The following is a 22,863-nucleotide window of genomic DNA, read 5'->3' as shown; positions in this document are numbered from 1 at the left end:
AAGGATTTGTACTTCACTTGGGATAATCTAGTTCTAGCACAGCACTGGATATGGTCTGCAAGTCAACAAATGTTGGGCTTGTCTTGGACAGATGGAATTGTGCATTTAATAACAGTAACCCTGTTTTGAAGGTGAAGTGCTTGGATCTGCATCACCAAATTAAAAAAGCAGAGTAGCTGAAAGGGAAAGAAATCCAGCGACCGTCTGGAAGTCTTCTATGGAAAGTGTCCTGTGTGAGAATGGAAATTGAGGCAATATTTAGCTATTTCTGAGCATTTTCCTTTCCAAGAAATATTTCAGTCTATGCTAGATCCAGCTTAGATGAACTGGTTTTCATCTATTTGGTTATCTTCCATAAGTCAAACACAACCACTACCCAGAGAAAAACAAGCTGCTTTATCTGCAACTCTCCTTTTTTATTTGACAAAGTGCTACTTTCCATACACTGAAAGCCATACTGCTCTAGAATCATTTTGTACTAAACTCACTTCCTTGAGGAGCTTACAGCCCAAATGTACAAGATTCTGGGACAGTACTTAACAAAAGCCATATAACCAATTGAGAGGTAATTATTTCGGGTTTTTTTACCCATCATACTCTTTGACTTTTCTACTTTTGTTAGCTAACTAATTATCCTACAGTTCATTAAAACATGCTCCTTTCCACTAACTCTTCCACTAAAATAGCAACAAAGGAAACACACCAGTACCTCTCCATAGATTCTAAGAACAGAAGACATGACACTTCTCCAAAGTGGTTCCCAAGCTCCTCACAAATATTTCTCTCTTTGCCTTTGAATCTACGTGATGGCCTGAGCTCAACTCCTAAGCTGCTGCTGTTTGGAAATGCCCCTAATTGTATCACTACACAGTATGCCTCTTTCACACAACAGCTCAGTAAGTATTTGGTTCTCATATTCATATTCAAGATTTTCCAGAGAGAAACAGATCTTTGGGAAACATGCACCTGTGTTACACAATCCACGTAGCTGGCATTCAATACATCGTATGTGGGATGATGTATCAGATCTGCTGCAGGGATAAGGCAAAGCACACACGGGCTCCCAGCTCACTCCCAAGCTATCAGCACGTAGATCTGCAGAGCAGGTGCTGTCATACAGGCCTGGCACATATGGCACACAGGGCTGGCACTGCTCAGCGCTCTGCAGCTGCAGCAGAGGCAGCAGCACCTGGGAAAACTCTGCTTCGGGCAAGAATTACCAACAGAACAGACAACAGGCTCAGGAAAAACAAGAGATCCTGTCCATTTGGCATGTGACAGGTCTAGGTAATAGGGAGAGGATGAAAAGAAGACAGTGTGAATAACCCAGTAAGGTTCACTTTTACTCTTCTTTCTTTCTCATGCCATCCTCCAACATAAACGTAAAGACACTTCAATGGAAGCTGTGTTAAGAAACTGGGAAAGACTAATAACACAGCATATACCTTAGCTGTTAATCTTTTAGTGCTTTATCTTCAATCATAAAATAAATGAACCCTAGCTTATTCCTAAACAGCAGCAAGAAATGCCTCAGGCAAGATGAAAAAATGAAGGAAAAAAGATGTAAAACCATAAAAAATAGCTTAAAATAAATGTTCAGGTTCACTTTACAGGACAAATTTAATTCAAGAATTCTATTATCTCACAATCCAGTGAGATTTCATCAAAACCAAAGTAAATTAGACTAATTTATTCATAAAATTCAGCAATTGGCTAGTGCTGGAATAAAACTCATCGTCCTTTGATAATGCAAATTCACTTTTAAATTAAAAATGCACATTCTTTTTGAGAAGGAACAATGACCTCATTTAGAAAAAAAAAGAAACAGATCCCTGTCAATCGTGCATTAGAAATAGTATAAAATGCAGTGACAAAACTGTCATTAAAAATGTCAGATAGGGACTAAGGATTAGGAAGGCAGTGAGAACACTGTCTGCGCCAGTGTTTGCCAGAAATTGCAAGGTAAATTCCTCCTGAAATCTATCCTCTTAACACAAGTTCATAAAGAATCAATACAAACTTTTCATATCTCACAATAAACTCTCACTCAGCCCATGTTTCCTATACTGTCTTTCTGAGCACAGCTGAATATGCCCACCTCCCATGCTACCAGCTCAGCTAAGACATAGACACAGAAATGTTTATTTCACAAACAACAGATGGTGTAACAGAACCAAATAAACTTACTGACGCAATTTCAATGAGAAAATGGCAGAAACAAACAACAAAAACCTGGTACTATGTTTCACCTACATCTTTCTCTAACTACTATCAGCCTTTGATTATCAAAATCCTGATCACAACTAGAAACTCCTCTCTCAAAATTCTCAGTTTATCCAGTAAGTGTATTAAACCAAAGTAGAAAAACTACAAAGAAGTAAGCTACAGAAGCTGGGCTCTTGTGTAACTACAGTCACTCAGCTTTTAGATTAGTGCTTCGTATCTGAAAAAATCATGAGGTTTTCGGGAATGAAATTGAATTCCCTCAAGCAGTTTTTTGACTTCATATCTACTAAATTATTTTATTGAGATCGATGTCCTTTAGATAAAGTATCAGTAAAGTCAGTAAAATGCAGGCTGAAACTCATTAAGTGAGTGGAGGGTTAGAAGGAAAGCTTAAAAAAAAAGGAAGAAAAATCACTTTAGAGAAAATATATGTACTATAGAATAGATATCCTTAAAACTATGCAAATATATTTATGAACCTGAATATAATATTCTTCTCTACCCATACACCACTGCACAAAGAAAGTGAGATGTTAAGAAAATCAAATGCAACAGTATCAAACCAAGGCTAAAAAACATACACACTGTCCCAACATTTGACTGCTGTTATTTGAGTGGGATCTCACAGATGCTAGGAGGGAAAAAGATAAGCAGATCTGAGTGCAACCCACTTGCTAAGGATCTGCATAATGTGTATCACTCCACAACCTCAAGAATAAGACTGATATATCAGCTGTCTGATTTGGACCTATCTAATAAGGCTCTCTAAAAATCACAGCATAACTGTAGTAATTTCATACATCACAATGATTACTTAGGCTGTAAGGAATTACAAATGCTATTTTCTGCACATATTAGATTTGTGTAATCAAGCAGCACCTACTACAGTGTATGAACATGCACAAGAATATGTACATCCACTTTATATTCAAGTTACTAATTCAAACCACGGACCCAAAAAAGTTAGAAAATAACAAGCTGCTTTTGATTATAAGATTACAAATAAATATTTTAATTATTCAAACATAAGAGCATCCATTACATTTTCTAAATTTGCCTGATTTACCTCCAGAGTGTGCTCCTTATAGACTTGCAGTGGACCTTTGGTTTTAGTCATATCCCAGATTTGCAGAGATCCATCTCCACTACAAGTGATTAACATGTTTTCATTGCTCTCACTCCAGGTCACATCAAACAGGCCATCATTCCAGTCAAAACTAAATTGGAAAAATGAAGATATTTGTCTGTGAGAAAGCATGACATAAAAGTCTGGACTAGTTCCTTGCAAAGAATGTCTTTAAATCACCCTTTTTACCATTCTAAACAGAATTTTGACATATTTGAGTTTCAAGTGAATTTCCTATTAATTTACTTGTTTGAATGTCAATTTCTACAACCCTATGCCAGAATAGATTGATTAAGTTAAAGCATAAATGAGCCAAGGACCTTCAGCACACAAAGAAGGAACTCTGATTCCAGTCTAAAACTTGCCACACAAACAGAGGTACAACATGGCTCAGTCTGATTTATGGTTTCTCCAGAATGCAAGAGGCAGTTTGTTTCTAACAACTGTGGTAAAGAAAGAAATAAAACTGTGTTGGGAGAGCCTTATCGAATTCACACCACTATGAATCTGAGTCACAATGAAAACTCAACAGAAAGACAGTCACGAATTTACTGAAGAACTCTACACTCCCTTGAAAATGCTTCCAACACACCAACAATTCACCATATGGTATCTGATGGCATACATTAGTTACTCTGCGACAGCTACCAATTACTGTAATATTATCTGATGAGAAAAAAGAATTTCTTTACCTCCTTTTCACTGAAGGTTTAGCTAAGCTCAGGTAATTTGATGGCACTCTGCAGTAATGATCAGGTGCACATGGAACACTCTGATAAACAACACAGTCTGTGGGTCAGGAACTTAAGAGGACTTTCTACCACAAAATAAGTGGAGTCACTGAAAACAGAAATTAACGGTACTAAACCAGAGTACTTGCCAGAAGTAACAGAGTGTTGAACATCTTCAAAGAGTCTTGTTTTACAATTATGAATCAAAAAGGGTTTCTCGGAATATGATCAATTATTTTTAAGCATTTCCACATCAGCCACCTTAATCTAAACAATCACTGTTTCAAAACTTTCCTTAAAACATTTTAAGTTAATAACAGACAAGTATTAAGCACCCTCCTTTCTGATCTTTCTCCCTCTTCTATCCACAACAAAATCAATCTCCTTAAAACCTCTAGAAATCTGTATCTCCTAGGAAGGACCTCCATGACATAGCTTCCTGCTCTATTTTCAGTATAAATCAATCATAAGGGCATAAATCTAGGCATCAAGGCACTGTTCCTAAAAAGGTAGAACTTATAATTTCAAGCTAGGGCAGAGAAGCTGCTCTTAATTCACATTGTCAGTTTTCTACAAAATGGTTTGCACTATGGAAATGGTGTAAACCAGATGATTTCCCATAACAAAATCAATGCAATATAAACATATCTTTTGTACTGTATGTAAATACAAATACACCAGTTTCTAGGTAAATAAAAAGACCTGCATTCAGTAGTTACTTCAGAGTTGAAAAAATACTTTATATCATTAAAAATAACCAAAAATATTTCAATTGTGCCTGGTACTCACAAGTACAAAGTAAGTTTTTATCTTACAAAAATAGAAGATAAACCTGTATTACCTCCTGAGCAGAACAATCCCAGCTTCATTTTGTTCCAGCACTGCCAGAGTTCCACAACCTAAACCAGCAAAATGAAACAAAACATCACAACTAATTCCCCAGTGCCAAAGGAAACTGGAGTGGTTCTGAAGTAGCTTCAGAGTGCAAACACAAAGGGCACATGAACTTTAAGAAGCCTAACAATTACTTGCATAATTAAACATCTTGTGCTCTCATGTTCTCTAAAACAGTAATTAATTTACATCACATTGTTCTGGTTTGATTTTGGTTTTTTGGTGGTGGGGTTTTTTTTTTGGCTTTTTTGTTGTTGGTTTTTTGTTTTTATTTTACTCCAGTGTATCTGTCGGTGAGGTTGAAAAAGACTTGCTTATAAAGCATAAAAGTGCATTTTCCCCATGGGCCTCACATGACAGACATACCAACAAGGAGTTCCTCTTTGTCTTTTTGATAACACAGGCAACCAAACACTTTTTTCATCCCTTTCTGAATATAGTAATACAAACACAGCTCACCAGAAACTAAATGAATAATTCAGTTCTGAAAAAACACACATCAGTTCTGCTTCCTCATCTGATGGGGATACGGTTAAAGTAATTCTACACTTGGATTTTTTTTTTTCTAATTAATGTTTTGGGGAGCAATATTCCCATTGGAAATGAAAAAGATGCCAGTATTGAAGAGTGCCCAGCTTGGCTCTTCCAAGAGACCACGGGGTCACCAGGGCCTGCCTGGACGCTCAGGGACTAAAACAAGAACAGCTCAAGAAGGTGCAGAATCACAGCATGAGTTGAGCTGGAAAGAACCCACCAGGATCCAGTCCAACTCCCGGCCCTGCCCAGCACCATCCCAAAGAGAGCATCGTCCAAACACTTCTTGAGCTTGTCAGGCTTGGTGCTGTGACCGCTTCCCTGGGGAGCCTGTTCCAGTGCCCAACCACCCTCGGGGTGAAGAACCTTTTCCTAATATCCAACCTAAACCTCCCCTGACGCAACTTCAGGCCATTCCTTCGGGTCCTGTCACCGGAGAAAGTTATCTTCAGACATTTTATTCACACTGTGTACGTCTTTACTACCACGTTTATTCTCGACCCTATCAAACGAGCGCTCCCCCCGAGGGCGCTGTGAGAAGCACCAGTGCAGCGGCGGGCTGGGAAGAGGCGGATCCCGCCGGGCTGTGGAGGGCGAGGGGCAGCTCCCGCGATAGCCCCGGCCCGCCCGCGGGGCACAGCCGCCGTCTCACGGCAGAACAAATGCAGCGGAAAGGGAAGCCGTCCCCAAATGCTTTGGCAGTTGACAGACACCGTCTGTCCTTCCGCACACCCACGTTTCCAGCCTCCTCCTGCTCAGCCACGTTCCCGGTCACCCCCGCCGCGCCGCCCCCCGCACCTGCCATGCCGTAGTACTGCGCGGCGGCGCAGGCCACGCGCCCCGGGCAGTATGGCGAGAACTCCACCGCGTACCCGTGCAGCCCGGGCAGCCGCAGGGCGCCCGCGCCCGCCGCTGTGCCCATGGCCCCCGCCCGGGCCTCCGCCGAGCCGCGGAGGAGCCGCGGAGGAGCCGCCGCGCCCCCAGCCCCGGCGGAAGCGCCCGCCCGCCGGGCGGTGCCGGAGCCGCGGCGCCGCCACCGCCATCTTTGGCCATGGCAGGGGGCGGCCCAGCGCTCGCAGCGCGGCGAGCAGGGAAAGCCGGCCCTCAGGATCGCCTCCTGCCCACGGGGAATCGCTGCCAAATTGCAGAAACAATCCGCTCTTTTACACGCCGCATAGAGCGGCTCGGTGTGCGTGCATCAGCCTGAACACATGAAATGTTTCAGTCATAAGTATGTGCCTTAGCTCTGATTTTTCCTTTTAAAAAGACCTTCTAAGGTTTTCATTCTCCTAATTTCTTAAATAGATCTGCATATTTTATCATTCTTCTCCGTATGCAATTGTTCTTTATGGTAGTCCTTTTATGAATAAACTTCTTACACCTGTGACTACTTCTGTTTAAGTCAGCGGGAATTTTGCCTTTGAAAGGAAGAGGTAGGCAGGGAGTGTTCGGGTTTAGAAAATTAATAGCAGAGCAGCAGCTGCAGTTTTTGCCATATTTTATCTTATATATATCCATATCTGTATCCCTTCAAATAAAGACATTGAGATTATTCCAGTTGGACACAGACTACCCTAATTAGTAACAATGACCCGTATATTTAAAGACAGACCCATCACTTTAAAGATAAAAATGCAAAAGTATTGCTTTACACTTTCAGAACTTACAGCAAAAGCAAATTAAATAATATAATCACAGATACCTCATGGAACTTGGACCATAGTTACGTATTCCTGCTACCTGGCCTTATATTTAAAACTAAACCTTGACTACAAAATCCATTGTAAAGCCACAAAAATATCCATTTGCTGAAACTGGCACTCAGATGCAGAATTAGGTGGTTCTACTCATTCTTCAATTTTGTAATAAAAATAAAAATAAGTATGCTTATTAAATAGCCTCTAGGATTTTAGAATAAAATCAGTTCACTGCAAGTGAAGCTCAATTTAATGTATCCTGTGGATTACCACAGCAGTTCTCAAAGCCTCATAACTGGCAATTTATAGGCTTCATCATGTAAGATCAGATTTTTTATTCCTGGGGCAAAGGAATACCTTACAGAATTGGCTGCTCCAGGCCAAATTCAGCCAATTTTAGCTTCAGTGGAATCTTTTTACATCAATTTATCTTTTCAAAATGCAAGTTAAAGGACAGTTTTCTGAGCAAGTGTTTTTAAAGTAATTGCCATTTGTGACTGGGATGTCAATAGCAATGCTTGAAAAGACACAAGGCCACCACTGGGGTACAGTAAGTAAATTTGGACACTGTCATTTGCAAGGTATCAGGTAGTCAGATGCTTAGTGGTGTAAAGTCTGGTTACTCTATAAATAATTTATCACTGAATTGGAAAGATTTCATCAAGTGCATTTTTTCCAAGCTGGCTGATCTTTCGTAATGAGTGAAATTCTGCAAAGAGGTTATGCAAGCAGGAACCAGTTCTTATCAGTGGACCAGCTTTATTTTAAAGACACCATTAAAAGAATTTTCATAGACATAAAGATCAAGAAGTGGATGAAAGGTTACAAGGAAGTCCTGAGAGAAGGACTAGTTCTCAAACTTTTTTTTCCACAAACTTGTGAATTCTGGTTTTTAAGATCCACGGAAGTAGAAAGCAAAATAATACGGTCAGTGAAAGTATTTGAATAGGATGGTTTCAAGATAGAATAACAACAAAAGAAACAAAAGCTATGTTACAGGCAAAGAGAGAAGGTCCCAAAAGATGAAGTTGCTAAACATGACTCTTATTTCCTCCTCAGCCCCTGGGCAGCTGAGTAAATTCAAGAAACACCAAGGACCCCCAGTCATAGCAGCGTCTAATATGCAGCTACTGAAACCAAATGATCTACCAGCCAGCTCCTTTCAGCTAACACCAAATACAGAATCACAGAATTGGTTAAGTTGGAAAAGACCTCTGAGATCACCAAGTCCAACCTATGACTGAACATCACCATGTGCATAGACCATGGCACTCAGTGCCATGTCCAGGATTTCCTTACATACCTCCAGGGACAGTGATGCCACCACCTCCACTCGCAGCCTATTCCAATGTCTAATCACCCTTTCTGTAAGAAATTCGTCTTAATGTTCAGCTTAAACTTCCCCTGTCTCAGCTTGAAGCCACTTCCTCCCATCCTGTCAAAAGTTGTGGGGGAGGAGAGGCTGACCCCTACCTGCCTACATCCCCTTTCAAGGCGTTGCAGAGATCAATAAGGTCATCCCTGAGCCTCCTCATCTCCATGCTGAACATCCCCAGCTCCTTCAGCTGCTCCTCATCAGACTTGTGTTTCAGAGACTTCTCCACCTTTGTTGTCCTTCCCCGGACTTGCTCCAGCACCTCAATGTCTGTCCTGAACTGAGGAGCCCAGAACTGGACACAAGACCCAATGTGTGGCCTCACCAGTGCAGAGGAAGAATCCAGACAGATTCTTCCAAACAGACAGAACCTGCTTGCAGCAGTAGGTGGCAGAGATGTTCCATGCAAAAAACGAGAGCCCTCAGTTGAAGGAAAAAAAATCCCCAACTACGCTGAAATTGAAAACACAACATGATTTCAATTAAAAATGGGAAAGTTGCTTAGTATGCAGTTTTAGGCTATCTTTATGCAGCTGTCACTTCTCTAGCTCAGCTCTCAGACGTACCCCTCGTTAGCATTAGAATAGCTATTTGGGATGCTTACTGCAGTATCTCCGTGCTTTTGGACCCAAGAGCTCTGCTCTGTTACAAACACGTCCCTCATTTCCTCAGCTTGCTAGCCGGCAGCTAGCTAAGGTGTGAGTTGAGATGGTAACCATCGCTGCTGTGTGCACAAATCCTTCCAAAACCCTTGCTGGTCAGCAGGAACAGTAATCAGAAAGGCTCAAAGTCCGAGAGTTTGAACAACTTATAAAATGATCTTTTCTACCAGAGAAAGTATAATGTGAGCTATTTCCTCATGTGCAAGGGCAGGTAGCTTAAAACACTTGAAAAATATTCAAGGACTGCAGTTAATTTTTGTCTGTCTTTTAACTACTGAACCATTCCCTAGGCTCCATGCCATGAAGATTTTCTTCTACAAGTGAATGCTTATTGCCTGATAAAAGCATAGAGATGTTTCCAGCTGAAATCCCTATATAATCATAAAGCTGAATGTGTTGCAGCTTTAGAAAAAGCGTTTAGAATCCCAAGGTTCATTTAAGATTGAAAAACTGGCAATATTGAAAATAAACAAATAAAAGTAACCAAGGGGGTTGTAGTAATGAATGCAAAGGGAAAAGGCTTCCCTCATATGGCTAGACTAAGGGTTATGGCATTTGGAAGGAAGAGGCAGTTAGCATGGAGGCTTTTCTGGAAGTTCAAAAGAATAAAAGAAGCAAGAGGAGGGAAAGACACTAGAGCAAATGAAGATTTAGACATGGAGATTCAGAAAGAAATGTGAGAATTATGAGGAAAGAGTATGAAGCAAGAACAGCACACAGTCTTCACCATGCTCACAAGAAAAGTGCTACAAGGACAATCCTGACTGGTGAAATATCCATCCCTGAGGATGTATCCACATTGTTTGGTCAGGTTTTGCTGGCTGCCACCTAAGTGCACCATGCTGTAATTTGGTAAGCAGATTCCCCATGTTATTCCTGTTCCATGATCAGCTGCATGGCCACACAATGGCCACCAGTCTCTATTTACGCCCCACATTGCCACCTGAATACTGTTTTAAATGTTCAGTATGACCATAAGTGTGTCTTTTCTTAAAGACTGGCAGCTGGCTGCCTCAAAGTACTGCCTTCTGCCTATTGAACTTAAAAGTTACTTCTCATTGTCTACAGTGATATAGTCTAACTTTTTAGATAGCTTCTAGAAACAAAGTTTTTTAATTTCAGTTTAATCATTTCGAGTGCTTGTGATAGTTCTGGCCTAAAGGTTACAAAAATCGTATTAACATATGTACTTTTAGTATCTGGTTCAAATTTTTGCATCTCCAAGTTTCTTTAAATTCTTTTGGGATTTTTTAGACACTCATAATTGAAGGACGCTAGAAACTTTTTCCTGTTTATCAATGAAGAATTTAAGTGAATCTCCAATCTCTCACTCCTATATGTTATCCTGTAGTTAAATAAGAGGGCCATAAAGGATGAATGAAATTTCACATCTATTTTAAACCCAGTATTTGTGGCAATAAATTTTAGTTTATTCCCTGAATTCCATCCACATTACTGTAAACATTCAAAATGCAGATTTGTCTACAATAATTTTTCTCCCTCTACTGGACATGGATGGCCACAATACATGAAAAATAAAATTGGACAGAGTTATGTTTAGATTTAATCTCTATAAATCAAGACACATTTGAATTCTCTTTTTTGGTCTTGGACCTTGTTTACACTAGTTGGATCAGCAAAATCGAGCCTGTGGTACTTGGCATGTGCTCTTTGTAACTATTGCATTTATATTTGCAACTAATGAAGTTGGCAAACTCTTGGATGGTAAAATTATAATTACAGTTAATACCAGAGGTAAATGATTTATAGCTGTAGAAATATATAACAAAGAGAAGGTTGTTATTTCAACAAGTCTACAGCCAACTGGTTGTTCCAAGTTTTTGTCTGTTTTGTCTCTGAAAAAACAGAGCTGCAACAGGATGGTACTGAATCATGATTATATACAAACCATCTGGTGTTAAAGATGTTAATTTCACAGCCCTTGAGAAACAAGTGAATAAGGTAAGAGTACTTCTGTTAACAAACAGGCTGTTACTTCAGTTTTTAAAAAGTCCTTGGAATTATCTCCTAATCAAACATGAAAACATAAGAGCTCCTAAATGCCTAATTGTTTCAGAGAGCTAACAGATTAAAAGATATATTTTCACTTTATAAAAGCATCAGCAATTTGCGTTTGTTATTCAACAGTATTTTGATTTTTTTCCCAGTTTAGTGCTCAACCTCACTCAAGTCAGCCAAATCAGTAGAAAAACTACCTTGTACTTGGAACAGCCATGGTGCTAATAATGAAACAAGCCTCACAAGTCAGTAATGCTAAGTGGAATAGCATGCTTCTTCCGTCTCCTTTCAGTCCATGACTTCCTTCTGCACTTGACAAACACGGGCTGTTCTTGAGAACAACAGAGACATATTGTTCTTGCTTCCTGTAAGGTGATGTAAGTGCAATGTTGAATGAATTAACACCAATTCTGCATTTTGTGGAAAACACCATAATTTAGAAAAACACTTTGCCATTCAGACTGTGGCAAGAAACAATAACCTACTGTATCTGGCAGATGAGCAAATATTAACTTTTCCCTGTAAATTAGTCTTTAGTTTGCTTGTCATCTTCCCACCCCATTTACCGATTTCTTATCAGCAGAAGCAAATGCCAAGCATATCTTGTTGAAAAGGGGACTGCTCAATGCAAAAGCAAACAGAGCTACTGAAGCTACTGCAGCAAGTAATTTTTCTAATTATTCCAGAATTGATCTACAGAAGTAATGGAAAACAATAATACAGGAGGAGGCTTTGTGCCAACAAGTGGACTAGTCTTAGCATCAATTTTAACAGGATGGGACCTATTGATATAACATATAAACAAAGCTAATAAATGCTATTTTTCCTTCTCTCTTGTACCTGTTTAATAGAAGCCCTTAAAAAAAAAGACCACTGATAAATCATCCACTTTCACAGTATTTATACCCCAAAACAGACTGCAGAAGTCTCAACATTATTTCCTTTTCCAATCCATTTTGAATTGGATATTCAGTCTTGGACTGCAAATAATCTGAAATTTTAGGGCATCTTTCCTTCAAATTAAGGATTATTTCAAACACCAAAGGATCTTGTCCTCTACTGGGTGCCATATCATACACAGGACAGTTTTTTGGCTATATGCTAGTTATTCCTATTAGTTTCCTTCTCTGTGAAGTAATGTTTTTGGTAATTACCAAGCTTTCAAGTATTCTTGACAAGTAAATTGCAGGTGAATGCAAGAAACTGACATATTTAATCAATATACAAGAGTAGTTTTCCAGTTTCCGAGTGCAACACTTGCAAAACGTGAGGTTGATCCAGCTCAAAGCAAGAAATCGACATATTTAATCAACATACAGAGGTAGTTTTCCATTTTCCAAGTGCAGCACTTGCAAGGCAGGAGGCTGGTCCTGCTCAAAGCAGCCATAAACCTTTAGGTGAACTTGAAGCCGTTCGGGAACAGAGAGCGGGGCAGGTTCAGGCGGCGGATAATAGCAGGCGGCAAAGGCTAATGATTAGTCAGTCCTGACACTGCTCTCAACTCACTGCAAACACGCAAAGCATTTACTCCTGACAAGCTAGTTAGAGTATGTGTGCCATCAAAAACAAACAAGAAAAGCAGGAAATGATAAAAATCCCTTTAGCAGGACCAGGTTCAGCGCACAGGGAGGACCTGGCTTCTTGCAAACACAGGCTCCTTCACATGAACCCCAAGCACCTCTGAAGGCTCCGGGGCGAGGCACGGCCCCCGCCGTTTCAGCGCCGGGGAGGCTCAGCCTGACCCCACAGATTTGAAGCGCGACCGTGGGCTCGTGTTAGGGGGGGAGGATATTACAAAATAAAGCCCCGCAGGAGACGGCAGGGCCGCCCTCAGTCCTCTCCAACAAGCGGCACTCCTTCCCCTCCCGGAGCGCCCCGAGGAGCGGCGGTGGCCGAGCCGGGACTTCCCAAGGGGAGCGGCGTCCTTCCAGGCTGACAAGCCCGTGAGGACACGATGTAACTCCCCTTCCTCGAGAGCTTCCACTCGGGACGCGGCCGGAACGCAGAGCACGGGGGCGGAAAGGTTATTTCTGCCGGAGGCGGGGCCGGAGGAGGTGCCCGGTGCGGGGGCCGCCCCAGCCCGCGCTGCTGCCAGTGGCTCCGCAGCTGTCGCTCGGCTGGAGCTGGGGCGCTGGAGAGCGATCCCACAAGTGGTTTCTGCTGGCGGCCGAGGAATTTCGTCCATGGAGTGAAGCGGTCGGAGGAAGAGCGGGGTGTCGGGGGCGGTAGGAGAAGGAGGCCGGGCTGCCGGGGGTCGGCGCGCCGGGTAGTCCCTGCAGGTGCGGAGGAGAAGGGAGCGGCGCGTCATGGTGCCGGTGGCAGGCACGGAGGGAGGCTGTGCTCGTCTCCCTGTCTCCAGCAACCTTTGCTAGCGCCCGAGTGGGAGTCCCTCGCTTCAGCCCGGTCGCCTCTCCCCTCCAGCAGCTCAGCGGGACCGCTCCGAGGCGGGCGGCGCAGTATGGCATCCGCCTAACCCTGGCCGGCGCAACAGAGCCCGGGGCTGCTCTTTCACCGCCGGGATGAACGACAGCAGCGAGGGGACCGTCAGCCTGCCGGTGCCCGGCCCGCCCGGCGGCGGGACGCCCTGCGAGGAGGTGCTGAGCAGGAGAGCGCCCGGGGCCGACACGGGCGCCCGCAGCCTCCCGCCCGACTTGGCTGCGCCGCCGCCCGCCGCTCTCTGGGCTGAGGACGCCGCCGCCGCCGCCTGCCCGAGCACCGCGGCGCGGGCCAAGGGTGGCGGCCGGCGGACCGCGGTCACCTACGTGATCAACGAGGCGAGCCAGGGGCCGCTGCTGGCGGCGGAGAGCGGCGCCCTGCAGAGCCTGCGGGAGGCGTGCGAGGCGGTGGGGGCCGCGCTGGAGACCCTGCACTTCGGCAAGCTGGACTTCGGCGAGACGGCGGTGCTGGACCGCTTCTATAACGCAGGTGAGAAGGGCTGCCCGGCCGGGGCTGATCATCGCCGCCACGGGACAGGCTCGGCCGGCGCTCGCCGTCACCGCCCCGGGTTCACCGCGGGGCGGCGGGAGCAGCTCCGGCCGCCAACTCCTCCGGGGGCCGAGCCCCCGGTGCCCCCGCGGCCCCCGGCTGCAGTGACACCCCCGGGTGGCCACGGCGGGTACGTGGGGAGGCAAAAGCGTGCCAGAACCCGCTGTTGTCCCCCGCGCTAATAAAGAAGAAACTCTTAGGTCAGCAAGCGTGCTGTGAATCAGTGCTGGTGGCTGCTACCGGCGGGTTAAACGCTCCCTGGCTGCTTTCTCTCGGTTTCCTAACAGAGTGCAGGGATGCAAATTTGTACTAGTACCATGAGTGCGGGCTGAAACAGAGAGGAGCTGCGAGGCCGTGGGAGCTTTGAAAAGCAGATTTGTCACCAGACGCATAGTGACAATTTCTTAGTGCTGACACGGCATCTGGGATGCTCCATGTGTTTGTGGTTGAAAGTTTGTGCTTTTGATATTGATTGCACATAATACACACGATGGATGCGTTTGAACAAAAAGCTGCGCATGCTGATCAGGTTAGTTGACAAGAGTACCCAGGCTGCATCCTCTCATCCCAGTTTGCCAGCTGCACGGCAACAAAAGGACAGCACCTTTATTTGAAGGTGTGGTGGCCTGAGGTTCTGTGTTATGATGTACATGGCCCCGTTTGTAAAAGTAATAACTAAAACTTTTCCCCATCTACTTATCCTACCAACGGATGTGTGGTGTGAATGTAGAATAAAAAATACCCCTGCTTGTTAGATTTTCAAAGACTTCATACAACTAAGGTTATAGTACTGAATTAATGGCTTTTTGCTTTAAAAAAAAAAAAATCAGAACCAGGAAATTGACCTGACCTGCAATTTTAAGCTTATTGTGTGATCGGCTTTGGGGTATATGAAATACATGCTAAAAAGAAGCATTTTTGTCAGATACTGTAGTTTCCTCCTTTCCTGGGGAGGGATGAAGAAAAAGGGAAAGAAAACTCAAACAAACAAACAAAAACCTCCTGCCGGTATTGTAACCAGTTCTCACAAAAAAACTCTTCATGCATATGCCTGTTACCCCTTTGGAACTTTGCAAGCTTTGCCTCATGGACTCCTGCTTTCAGTCCAGTGAGGCGGGTGATTCTTAAGCGTGCACTTACAGCTTATTCCTTTTGCCCCATGCAGAGCTGTTTCCTTAAAAATGACAATTCTCAGAAGTCAGAGGATCTGTCCTCACACGTGGAAATAGGAAGGCCATAGAGTTTCATTATAAACTTTTTATTCTCTGCATTCAGCTCAGAGAGATTTCAAGCACCCTGACATCTCTTCATTCCAGGGCAGGTGAAACCTGAGAGTCTCATGGTTCTGTTGTGGAAGCTGTTGCATAGTGAGGCTCAAGAAGTTGGGATGTTTTTGTGCCTCTTACATTGGTTAATTTTTTGACTCTGAGCTGTTCAGTAGGCGGGTTCTTGATAGTTCATGGACGCTTTTCTTGTAATGGGAGATTTGACTTGAAGTGGGCCCCTTTTAATTCTGGCAGTAGGCGTCTGGCTTACAGTGCTACATAACTGTATGCTTATGTAATATAATTCACTTATTTCAATGGCTTTTCAGCAAACTATAAATGTGAAAACATTACTTTATCTTTTGTCCTGTTTGGCTGGAATTTAATGGAACTGTTGCAAACCAGAAAAAGCATTTTGTCATTCTGCTTTAGTAGTGAAGTCCATAAACGTGTAAAGAACTAGGAGAGTTGATCACCTCCAGTGTCTGGACTGAAGAGAGCTAGATGTAGAAATTTGCTCTACATATACTCTGTACTGTCTGAGATGACCACTGATAAACCAGCTGCAATCTCAAAAACTGTGTTATGCTGCTGGTCTTAGGTCTAGAGGGATCTGTGGATTTTCATACTTGTTTCTTTATCCCTGCTGCACTTTCTACACTCTTTCTATTTTTAGGAATTAATTGTTCTCCAGAAGCTTTAAAATAGTGAAAAAATCTCTCTCAGATTGGGAACAGCATTAAAGAGTAGAAGCTGTGTAGTAGAAGAATACAAATGGGGAGTAGTGTAGGAAACAAAACTGAAACAGCCTTGGAGGGTGTAGCTTTTGCACAGATTTTTTTTTTTACCCGCTTTCTCATAGTGGTAGAGCAGAGCATTTGTAGGTGACCTAAACTTCTTCTCTCTTACCCTTCTTGTCCTCTTTTGCTGTGAACTTTCAAAGATCAAAGGTGACATTAGTAATAATAATAACAATGAATATCTGCACAGTATGTTATTTAAAAATAGTGTATTAAAAGAGCACAGTGTGAGTAAATATGAAATAAAATTTCAGCAGTGAAAGTCCTTTCAAATTACATATAGTTAAGAGGTCATATTCAGGGTATGAAGTCCTCCTGGATTCATTGTAAAGGCCAGCTAAGTTGCAAGAGTAAGGAATTATGTAATTTCATGAAGGTTTGGAAAATCAAACTTGTAACTGTGTTTGTATGAAACAAAAGAAAACATTAAACCTCTCACCTCCTGTAATGCATGTAAATGAACTGTGATTTACGAGGACAGACCTACAGTATAACCTACCTGTACATCATTAAGGCTTCCCTTTTTAATGTCACATTTTTTGCTTTGTATAACACAGTCTGAAGTCTTGGTGGTTTCTGATGTATGTTTGCTTCATGCCTTTCACTGCTTCAAAAAGAACTTGAAGGAGTATTAACTAAAATATCTTAGATGAAAATACTCATCATCCGCTCTAAATGTAGATTAGCCTACTAATAATCTCCTGCCAGCTTCAGTCAACTATGGCCCTTAAATGCTGAGACATAATTAGCAGTGCATATTTAGTGAGTAGGTGTCAGCTATGTATAATTGAACCATGCATGCACCAAATATTAAGAGTGAGCCTAGTCTAGCATTTTTGATTGCATGGCTTAAATTCCACTTGATTTCAGCAAAAAAATTAAAAATTGTTTCTTACAAAGCAAATGTCAAATGACTCCTGGAAACTGCTGTAGAAAGATCTTACAAAAACAGAGACTTCAATATTTATGACATTTTCTTCCACTTAAAGAGGAAGGTAAAGAGAGGAAAATGTAGTTCAATTTCTTGCAAAACTTGATGTATATGGATTTAATCAGCTGTCTTAAAGACTCTTTTCCTTTGTAAAGAGGATAGCTAGTTTGGTTGCTTTTTGGTTTTTTTTTTGTCTCCAGTAATTTTAAGCTGGTGCAGGTGAATTACAGTTGTATCCTAAATTCTAAATTTAATTTCTAAACACTTCAGGAATATTTTAAGAGTTGAGCAATTAAAGATATGCCAAAATGTATCTGAGACACTATTCTACAGTGCAGTAGATTATCATGGTATTTTAAAAGTCACTGAAGCTGTTGATATTTGTGATTCAATGGTATTTTCAAATTTTAATGACTAGATCTGCATATCCTGTTGATTTTTCTTTAATTGTTCAGTTTCTTCTGGAAACAGCCATAAATGGATGTAAAATATTTAGAGATTGTTTGGCTTAGGTAAGCATTCTTGTTTTTGGTAATTGAAATTAGAATGATTTTCTTTCTGAGCAGATCTTTACATAGTCACTTTGTATTACATAAGTGACTCAAGGACTAGCTGAACAGAGTGTTTGAGAAGAACAAAATACGTAAAAGTATGGTAGAAGGAAAAAAGGTCTCATGAATTCAGTAATCTGAATGAAGTCAGCTCTTCATGGGAGGGAGATGCCCTAAGTCAAGGTAATTTCTTCACAAATGTTTTTAGAATCAGACAGGGATGTGTATGGTAGTTTGCTAGATGCAAAACACTGTGCATTCTGACTTTTAAATACGGTCTCAGAGGGACTGGTGAAATATGGGATCATACAGTTACTGAGGAGGATATGAGTTTTCTAATCTGTGCAACCACTTGTTTTAGGTCAGTTCTCAAGATAAACAGCTTGACTGATGTGCTTTTCATATAAAACTCTCTTTCTAACTTTAACCTTGTCTTATAACGGGGAATTTCAATTTCATTAGCTTCTTATGCTCAAGTTTCATCCATCAATGGCCCTTAGGAGAGATAGCATTTTCTACTAACACTGTTGTGTGAGTCTATTGAGATAATTCTTCAGAACAGCAATGACTAACTAAAATACAGTTCATCAAATAAGAGATGATAAAATAGGTCTAATATCTTATCTTTATTTATGGAATTCAGCATTATTGCTTTCAGGATTCATGCAGGCTTGGGCTTGAGATTGGCATGTTGGCTTACTGGGCTTAGAAACATAGTGTGCAACATTCTTGGGAATTGATATAAAAATGACAAAAAGTTCAGGGAACAAGTACAGTCACTTGTGTGAAGGTGAACATTACTTCAAAGATATTTTACACCTAAGTTGTTTCTGCAGATTCTAGAGAACATTTGCGGATTGTGCATTTAGAAACATTTACAGACACAGAAATGTAGTAAAGCAATGCCAGGGCTCAACAGCATTCTTGTGGTTTCTTTGTCTAAATATGATAAATTCTAGAAAGCTGTTTTTTTCAAGTGAGATTTATGCCTTTATAGAAGTTTCCTGAAGTTCATTATTGTGGCACCCTAACACAGACTTCCCTCTTAAACCCAAAGAGGGTCATATTCTATTCAAAACTAATGTTCTCGATTCTAGAAGTTGATGTAAATATTTTCTGTGGTAAAAAGCAGAATGTATCCTACCATTTTAGCTGTTTGTAGGAGTAAAAACAGTCACTAGTGGAGAGAGTAATCAGAACTTTTGTTCTGTTCCACATTATCTCTCAGAACAATTAGGTGTTTTTCACCACCTTTTTCTCAGTGCCTCCTGATTAATATTTTTTAATTTCACTGACAGTTTTGTTACACACTTGAAATACTGCACATACTTTCTGTGATTATGCAGCACTTACATTCATATCTTATTTTACTTCTTTTTGACACCTCCCCCCCTCCCCCATAATTCCCCAGGTGCTGCTGTAACCCCACTACTGTTTTTATAGCATCATGACTGGAGAATCAAGTTATAGTTCTTATTAGTGTATCAGGTGATGCATTATTCTTGTCCAATTTCAGAGTCCAGGACAACTACTAAAAAAATAAAAAGAAGTTTAGTCCCACTGTCAGTGGAAATCACGTTGGAAAATTCTGTGTTTCAGCAGCAATGATGCAAGTGATGAGTTGGAGCAAGAGATACCAAGTAAGTTAATAATGGTGTGCAGACTTGAGCTGATGGCTGCCTTGAGAGTATGACCATAATCACATCAGGGATGCAAAATTTTAGGAGTACAGAATCTTTGTGTCAAAATGCAAAGCACATATTGTAATGTTTAAGTGGGGTGGGTTTTAAAGCTCCTTTTGATTCTGCATATTGAGTCCAGATTTTCTTAGAAAGCAGCATTAGAAACACAAAACAAATGCATGGCATATCTTTGACACAGAAGAGTATTTAATTCCAAAGCACCTGAATGTCATCTACATCTACAACCAAAAATATGAGTCTGGAAAAAAATCCATAATCCTGATACAAAATTTGTGTGTTCATAGTGCTAGTGGAGAATGTCTGAATTTATGAAGAAATGGTGGGATTTGAAACAACATATTCACAAATATTTCCATTGCTGGACCAATTTTTATAACCAAATTCCAGTATTGGTGCTGTATTGCACAACTCTCATCAGGCTGCTTCTCAATAGGTGACTGGAAAACTAATATTCCTCTAGTTTGTCTGAAGCAGGAGGAGCACAGCAGATACACCCACTCCATGTATGTGGGCTGTGAGACCTGAGCTCTCTTTCAGACCCTGTCACTGGCCTGTCACTGCAATTTGTAGCTCTGCTGTGCAGAAGGAACTTCCTCAGGCCTCTCACACAGCTGAGAGGCTTATGCAGCATGTGCCTTGGGTGTGCATTATCAGCCGTGTCTGTAACATAAATAACAGTAAGGGTATGCTCCTGATGAGTTTATTTACTGAAGTATTATCAGTGAGACAGCTGACTAGAGGTCCACGTGAAGGCTTTTGTTGGATTATTTAGAAGTTACTGGATGTTATTAGAAGTTAGAAATACTTCATAGTATTTGAAGTGGTGGGAGGAAAGCAGATTATGAAAATATTAGGGCCCTTAAAATACAGTAAAGATGTAAAACTTGTGAGACATCTGTATGAGCAGACATCATATAAGTTCATTCCCCACTGCAGAAAATGCTGACTGGAACTAGATGAATGCTTTTTGAGTAATGCAGAAGAAAGCTTGTGACTGATTTTTCTGCAGTTTGCATTTCTGTAGCTCTGAAGAGGATGTGTCATAAATAAATTACTCTTGAATTTGCTGCAGTCATGATAATAATTTGGCTTCTCTTTTTAGTAGCTTTCCAAAGTGAAGAAGCACAATACAAAAAGCTGTAAATGTAGCAAGTGACAACAGCTGAAACAAGTTGTATTAAAGCCTAAGGTTCAAGTGAAAATTAGAAAAGACCTTGTATACATGCTTTAGCACTATTGTCCTCAGTAAATTTCACCCTCTGGTATGTCTTAAATAAAATTAAGTTAAGCAAGGGAAAATTTCAGTTTTCTGGCAGTTTTTCTATTGTCTCTGTATAGAGCAGCTGAGTTTTGAGTGTATTCTGTGGTGCTGATAATTTAAAACTTGTTCCTTTGTTTCCTCAGTGCCTTTGGAACAGTCTGTATTTGGAATTGTTCTATTTGCATATATAGGTAACCTGCAAGTTTATTTGTAAGTTAAACCCAAAGGAATTCTAAAACCTCAGTGGCTCTATAGTGACAGGGACTTTGCAAGTCTGTATTTAATAAAATGGAAGTTATTGCTGGGATTCACATCTTTTATTGTGGGCTCCCTGCTTTAGATTTTCCCCAAACATCCACTGTCCACAGTAGTCTGCTCCTGCTTTTTCAGTCTGGCTTCCCTGGAGGTTGATACTCAGCAGTACAGACACACTCAAAGTGCAGCAGTTGTTAGAGTGAGATAAACATCTGTAGGAGTCAGCAAAGTCATCTCATACCACAGAATGTGTGTGTGTGTGTGAGTGAGAGATGACAGAAGAATCTGTTTTGACAATTGGGGGATTTTCTGGTAATTACTGATGGGCAGATTTCTGTTAGAAGTTTGTAATTGTTTGTGTTCCAAGAGAACATGAACCTCAGGCTGAGCTTGACATACCAGCACAGGCTGCTTTTTTGGTTTATATTACTTTTTTCCTCTGAGACCAAATTTATGCCTAGAGTGATGCAGATATAATATTTCAGTTATGAAAAGCTGCTGATCAACTATTAACAACGGCATGCCAGAGTTGAATTCTCTTCTAAATAGTGTCTGCCTTTATTCATAAACATTGGGATGAGTTTAGATGCAGCATGGGGCTTAAAGATTTCCCACAGTCTGAATCATTTGAAGCCAGTGGGAATCGGTGCTCTTTCAAATCCCACAAGAAATGTGTGTTTTGATTTAAGAGCTAGACACCCCTGTAAAAATTTGGCTCTGCATTTCTCCCTTACTGTAATAAAGTAAATGAGTTGCTCTGGGACTTGCTTGCTGATTGTATCAGTGGGTGTCTCTTGCAGAGAGTGCACTCTGGGTGAGTAAGCAGCTGGTGCTTTCACTGGTGAAGACAGTTTTTCAGTGATATCTCCACAGAAGAGTTATCTGCACTTCTTGCAGAATTTATCTGGTTTTCTTCCCCTTCCCATAATACTTATCTGATACTGTTTTAATGCTGGTTTCATTACAGTCTTTCTGGCTTATTAGGGACCTATAAACTGAGACCTGCAGTCTTTGAACTGTGAAGAGACAGGTTAAACTTCTGGCAGAAGTCTATTCTGCAGCACGCACAAGTCACCTGACAGTAGCACAGGAAGCCCTGGATGTGACCAAGGAAGACTCAATGATGTACCAGAAGTCAATGAGCAGTTGTACCACTGTAGGAATTAATTTATGGTTCTGAAGTGGGCCCCCTCCTGCTTGGGATAAATTTATTCAGTTATCTTGACACAGTAGCCAAGTACTTCATTTAACTCCACTATAGAGGCACACCCATAAGATTAAATGCTCCCACTTCCACTGCTCCACCTTCAATATGATTTTTGCAGCTACACACACTTTTTAAAGCGTGACAGCACTGGTTTTTTTTCTATAGAAGAATGTATCTGAAGGGAAACACACTAGATGTATGCCATAATTTTGGTTTTTATTGGTTTATTACTGCCTTTCAGTACAATATCTCAGATAAGGTTTCTTGACCTTCCTCCAGGAACCTTATGGCTGATTTGAGTGAAAATGGATTGACTGTAACCTGAATGGATGCATGCTGAGTACTGGTTATGCTTTCAATAATGTAGCATGATAGTGAAACCAGGATTTTGGTTGTGTGCTGCACCCTGTCTTCGCTCACTCCTGTCAGCTCTTGCCATCAATGGAAGTGACATATGGCATCTGTGGAGAAGGGGAGAAGCCATTTGCCTCTTGAATGTAACCTTGTCTTCAAGATCAGAGTTGGAAATAAGAGCTTTTTGCCAGGCAGTTGGTGTGAACAACAGAGAATCCTCCAAATCTCCTTGGGAGTGGAATTTTGTCAGTTCTAGCATTGTCATCGTTCCTGGGTCAAGTGCAATT

At 41.5% G+C, this 22,863-nt stretch overlaps 2 protein-coding genes across 2 annotated transcripts in view; one reads left to right on the top strand and one right to left on the bottom strand.

Moving 5' to 3' along the window:
• Positions 1–6,527, bottom strand: part of PEX7 (peroxisomal biogenesis factor 7) — a 42,806-nt gene extending 36,279 nt beyond the window's left edge. The window contains exons 1-3 of the mRNA XM_071433712.1: positions 6,310–6,527; positions 4,925–4,982; positions 3,293–3,443 (exon numbers count right to left, since the gene is read on the bottom strand). Coding sequence (XP_071289813.1) covers positions 3,293–3,443; positions 4,925–4,982; positions 6,310–6,433 — 333 coding nt within the window. The 5' untranslated portion in view covers positions 6,434–6,527. The remainder of the gene's footprint in view (positions 1–3,292; positions 3,444–4,924; positions 4,983–6,309) is intronic.
• A 6,642-nt stretch (positions 6,528–13,169) lies between these two features.
• The window catches only part of MAP3K5 (mitogen-activated protein kinase kinase kinase 5), a 98,452-nt gene continuing 88,758 nt past the window's right edge, over positions 13,170–22,863 (top strand). The window contains exon 1 of the mRNA XM_071433704.1: positions 13,170–14,189. Within this exon, the coding sequence (XP_071289805.1) occupies positions 13,784–14,189 (406 nt within the window). The 5' untranslated portion in view covers positions 13,170–13,783. The remainder of the gene's footprint in view (positions 14,190–22,863) is intronic.

This window comes from Agelaius tricolor, unplaced genomic scaffold, assembly GCF_023055355.1.
Source record: "Agelaius tricolor isolate 1412-34295 unplaced genomic scaffold, bAgeTri1.0.p SCAF_1, whole genome shotgun sequence".
NCBI classification, from domain to species: Eukaryota; Metazoa; Chordata; class Aves; order Passeriformes; family Icteridae; genus Agelaius; species Agelaius tricolor.
The sequence above is the reverse complement of the archived record's forward strand: the minus strand, read 5'-3'. Positions and strand labels throughout refer to the sequence as shown.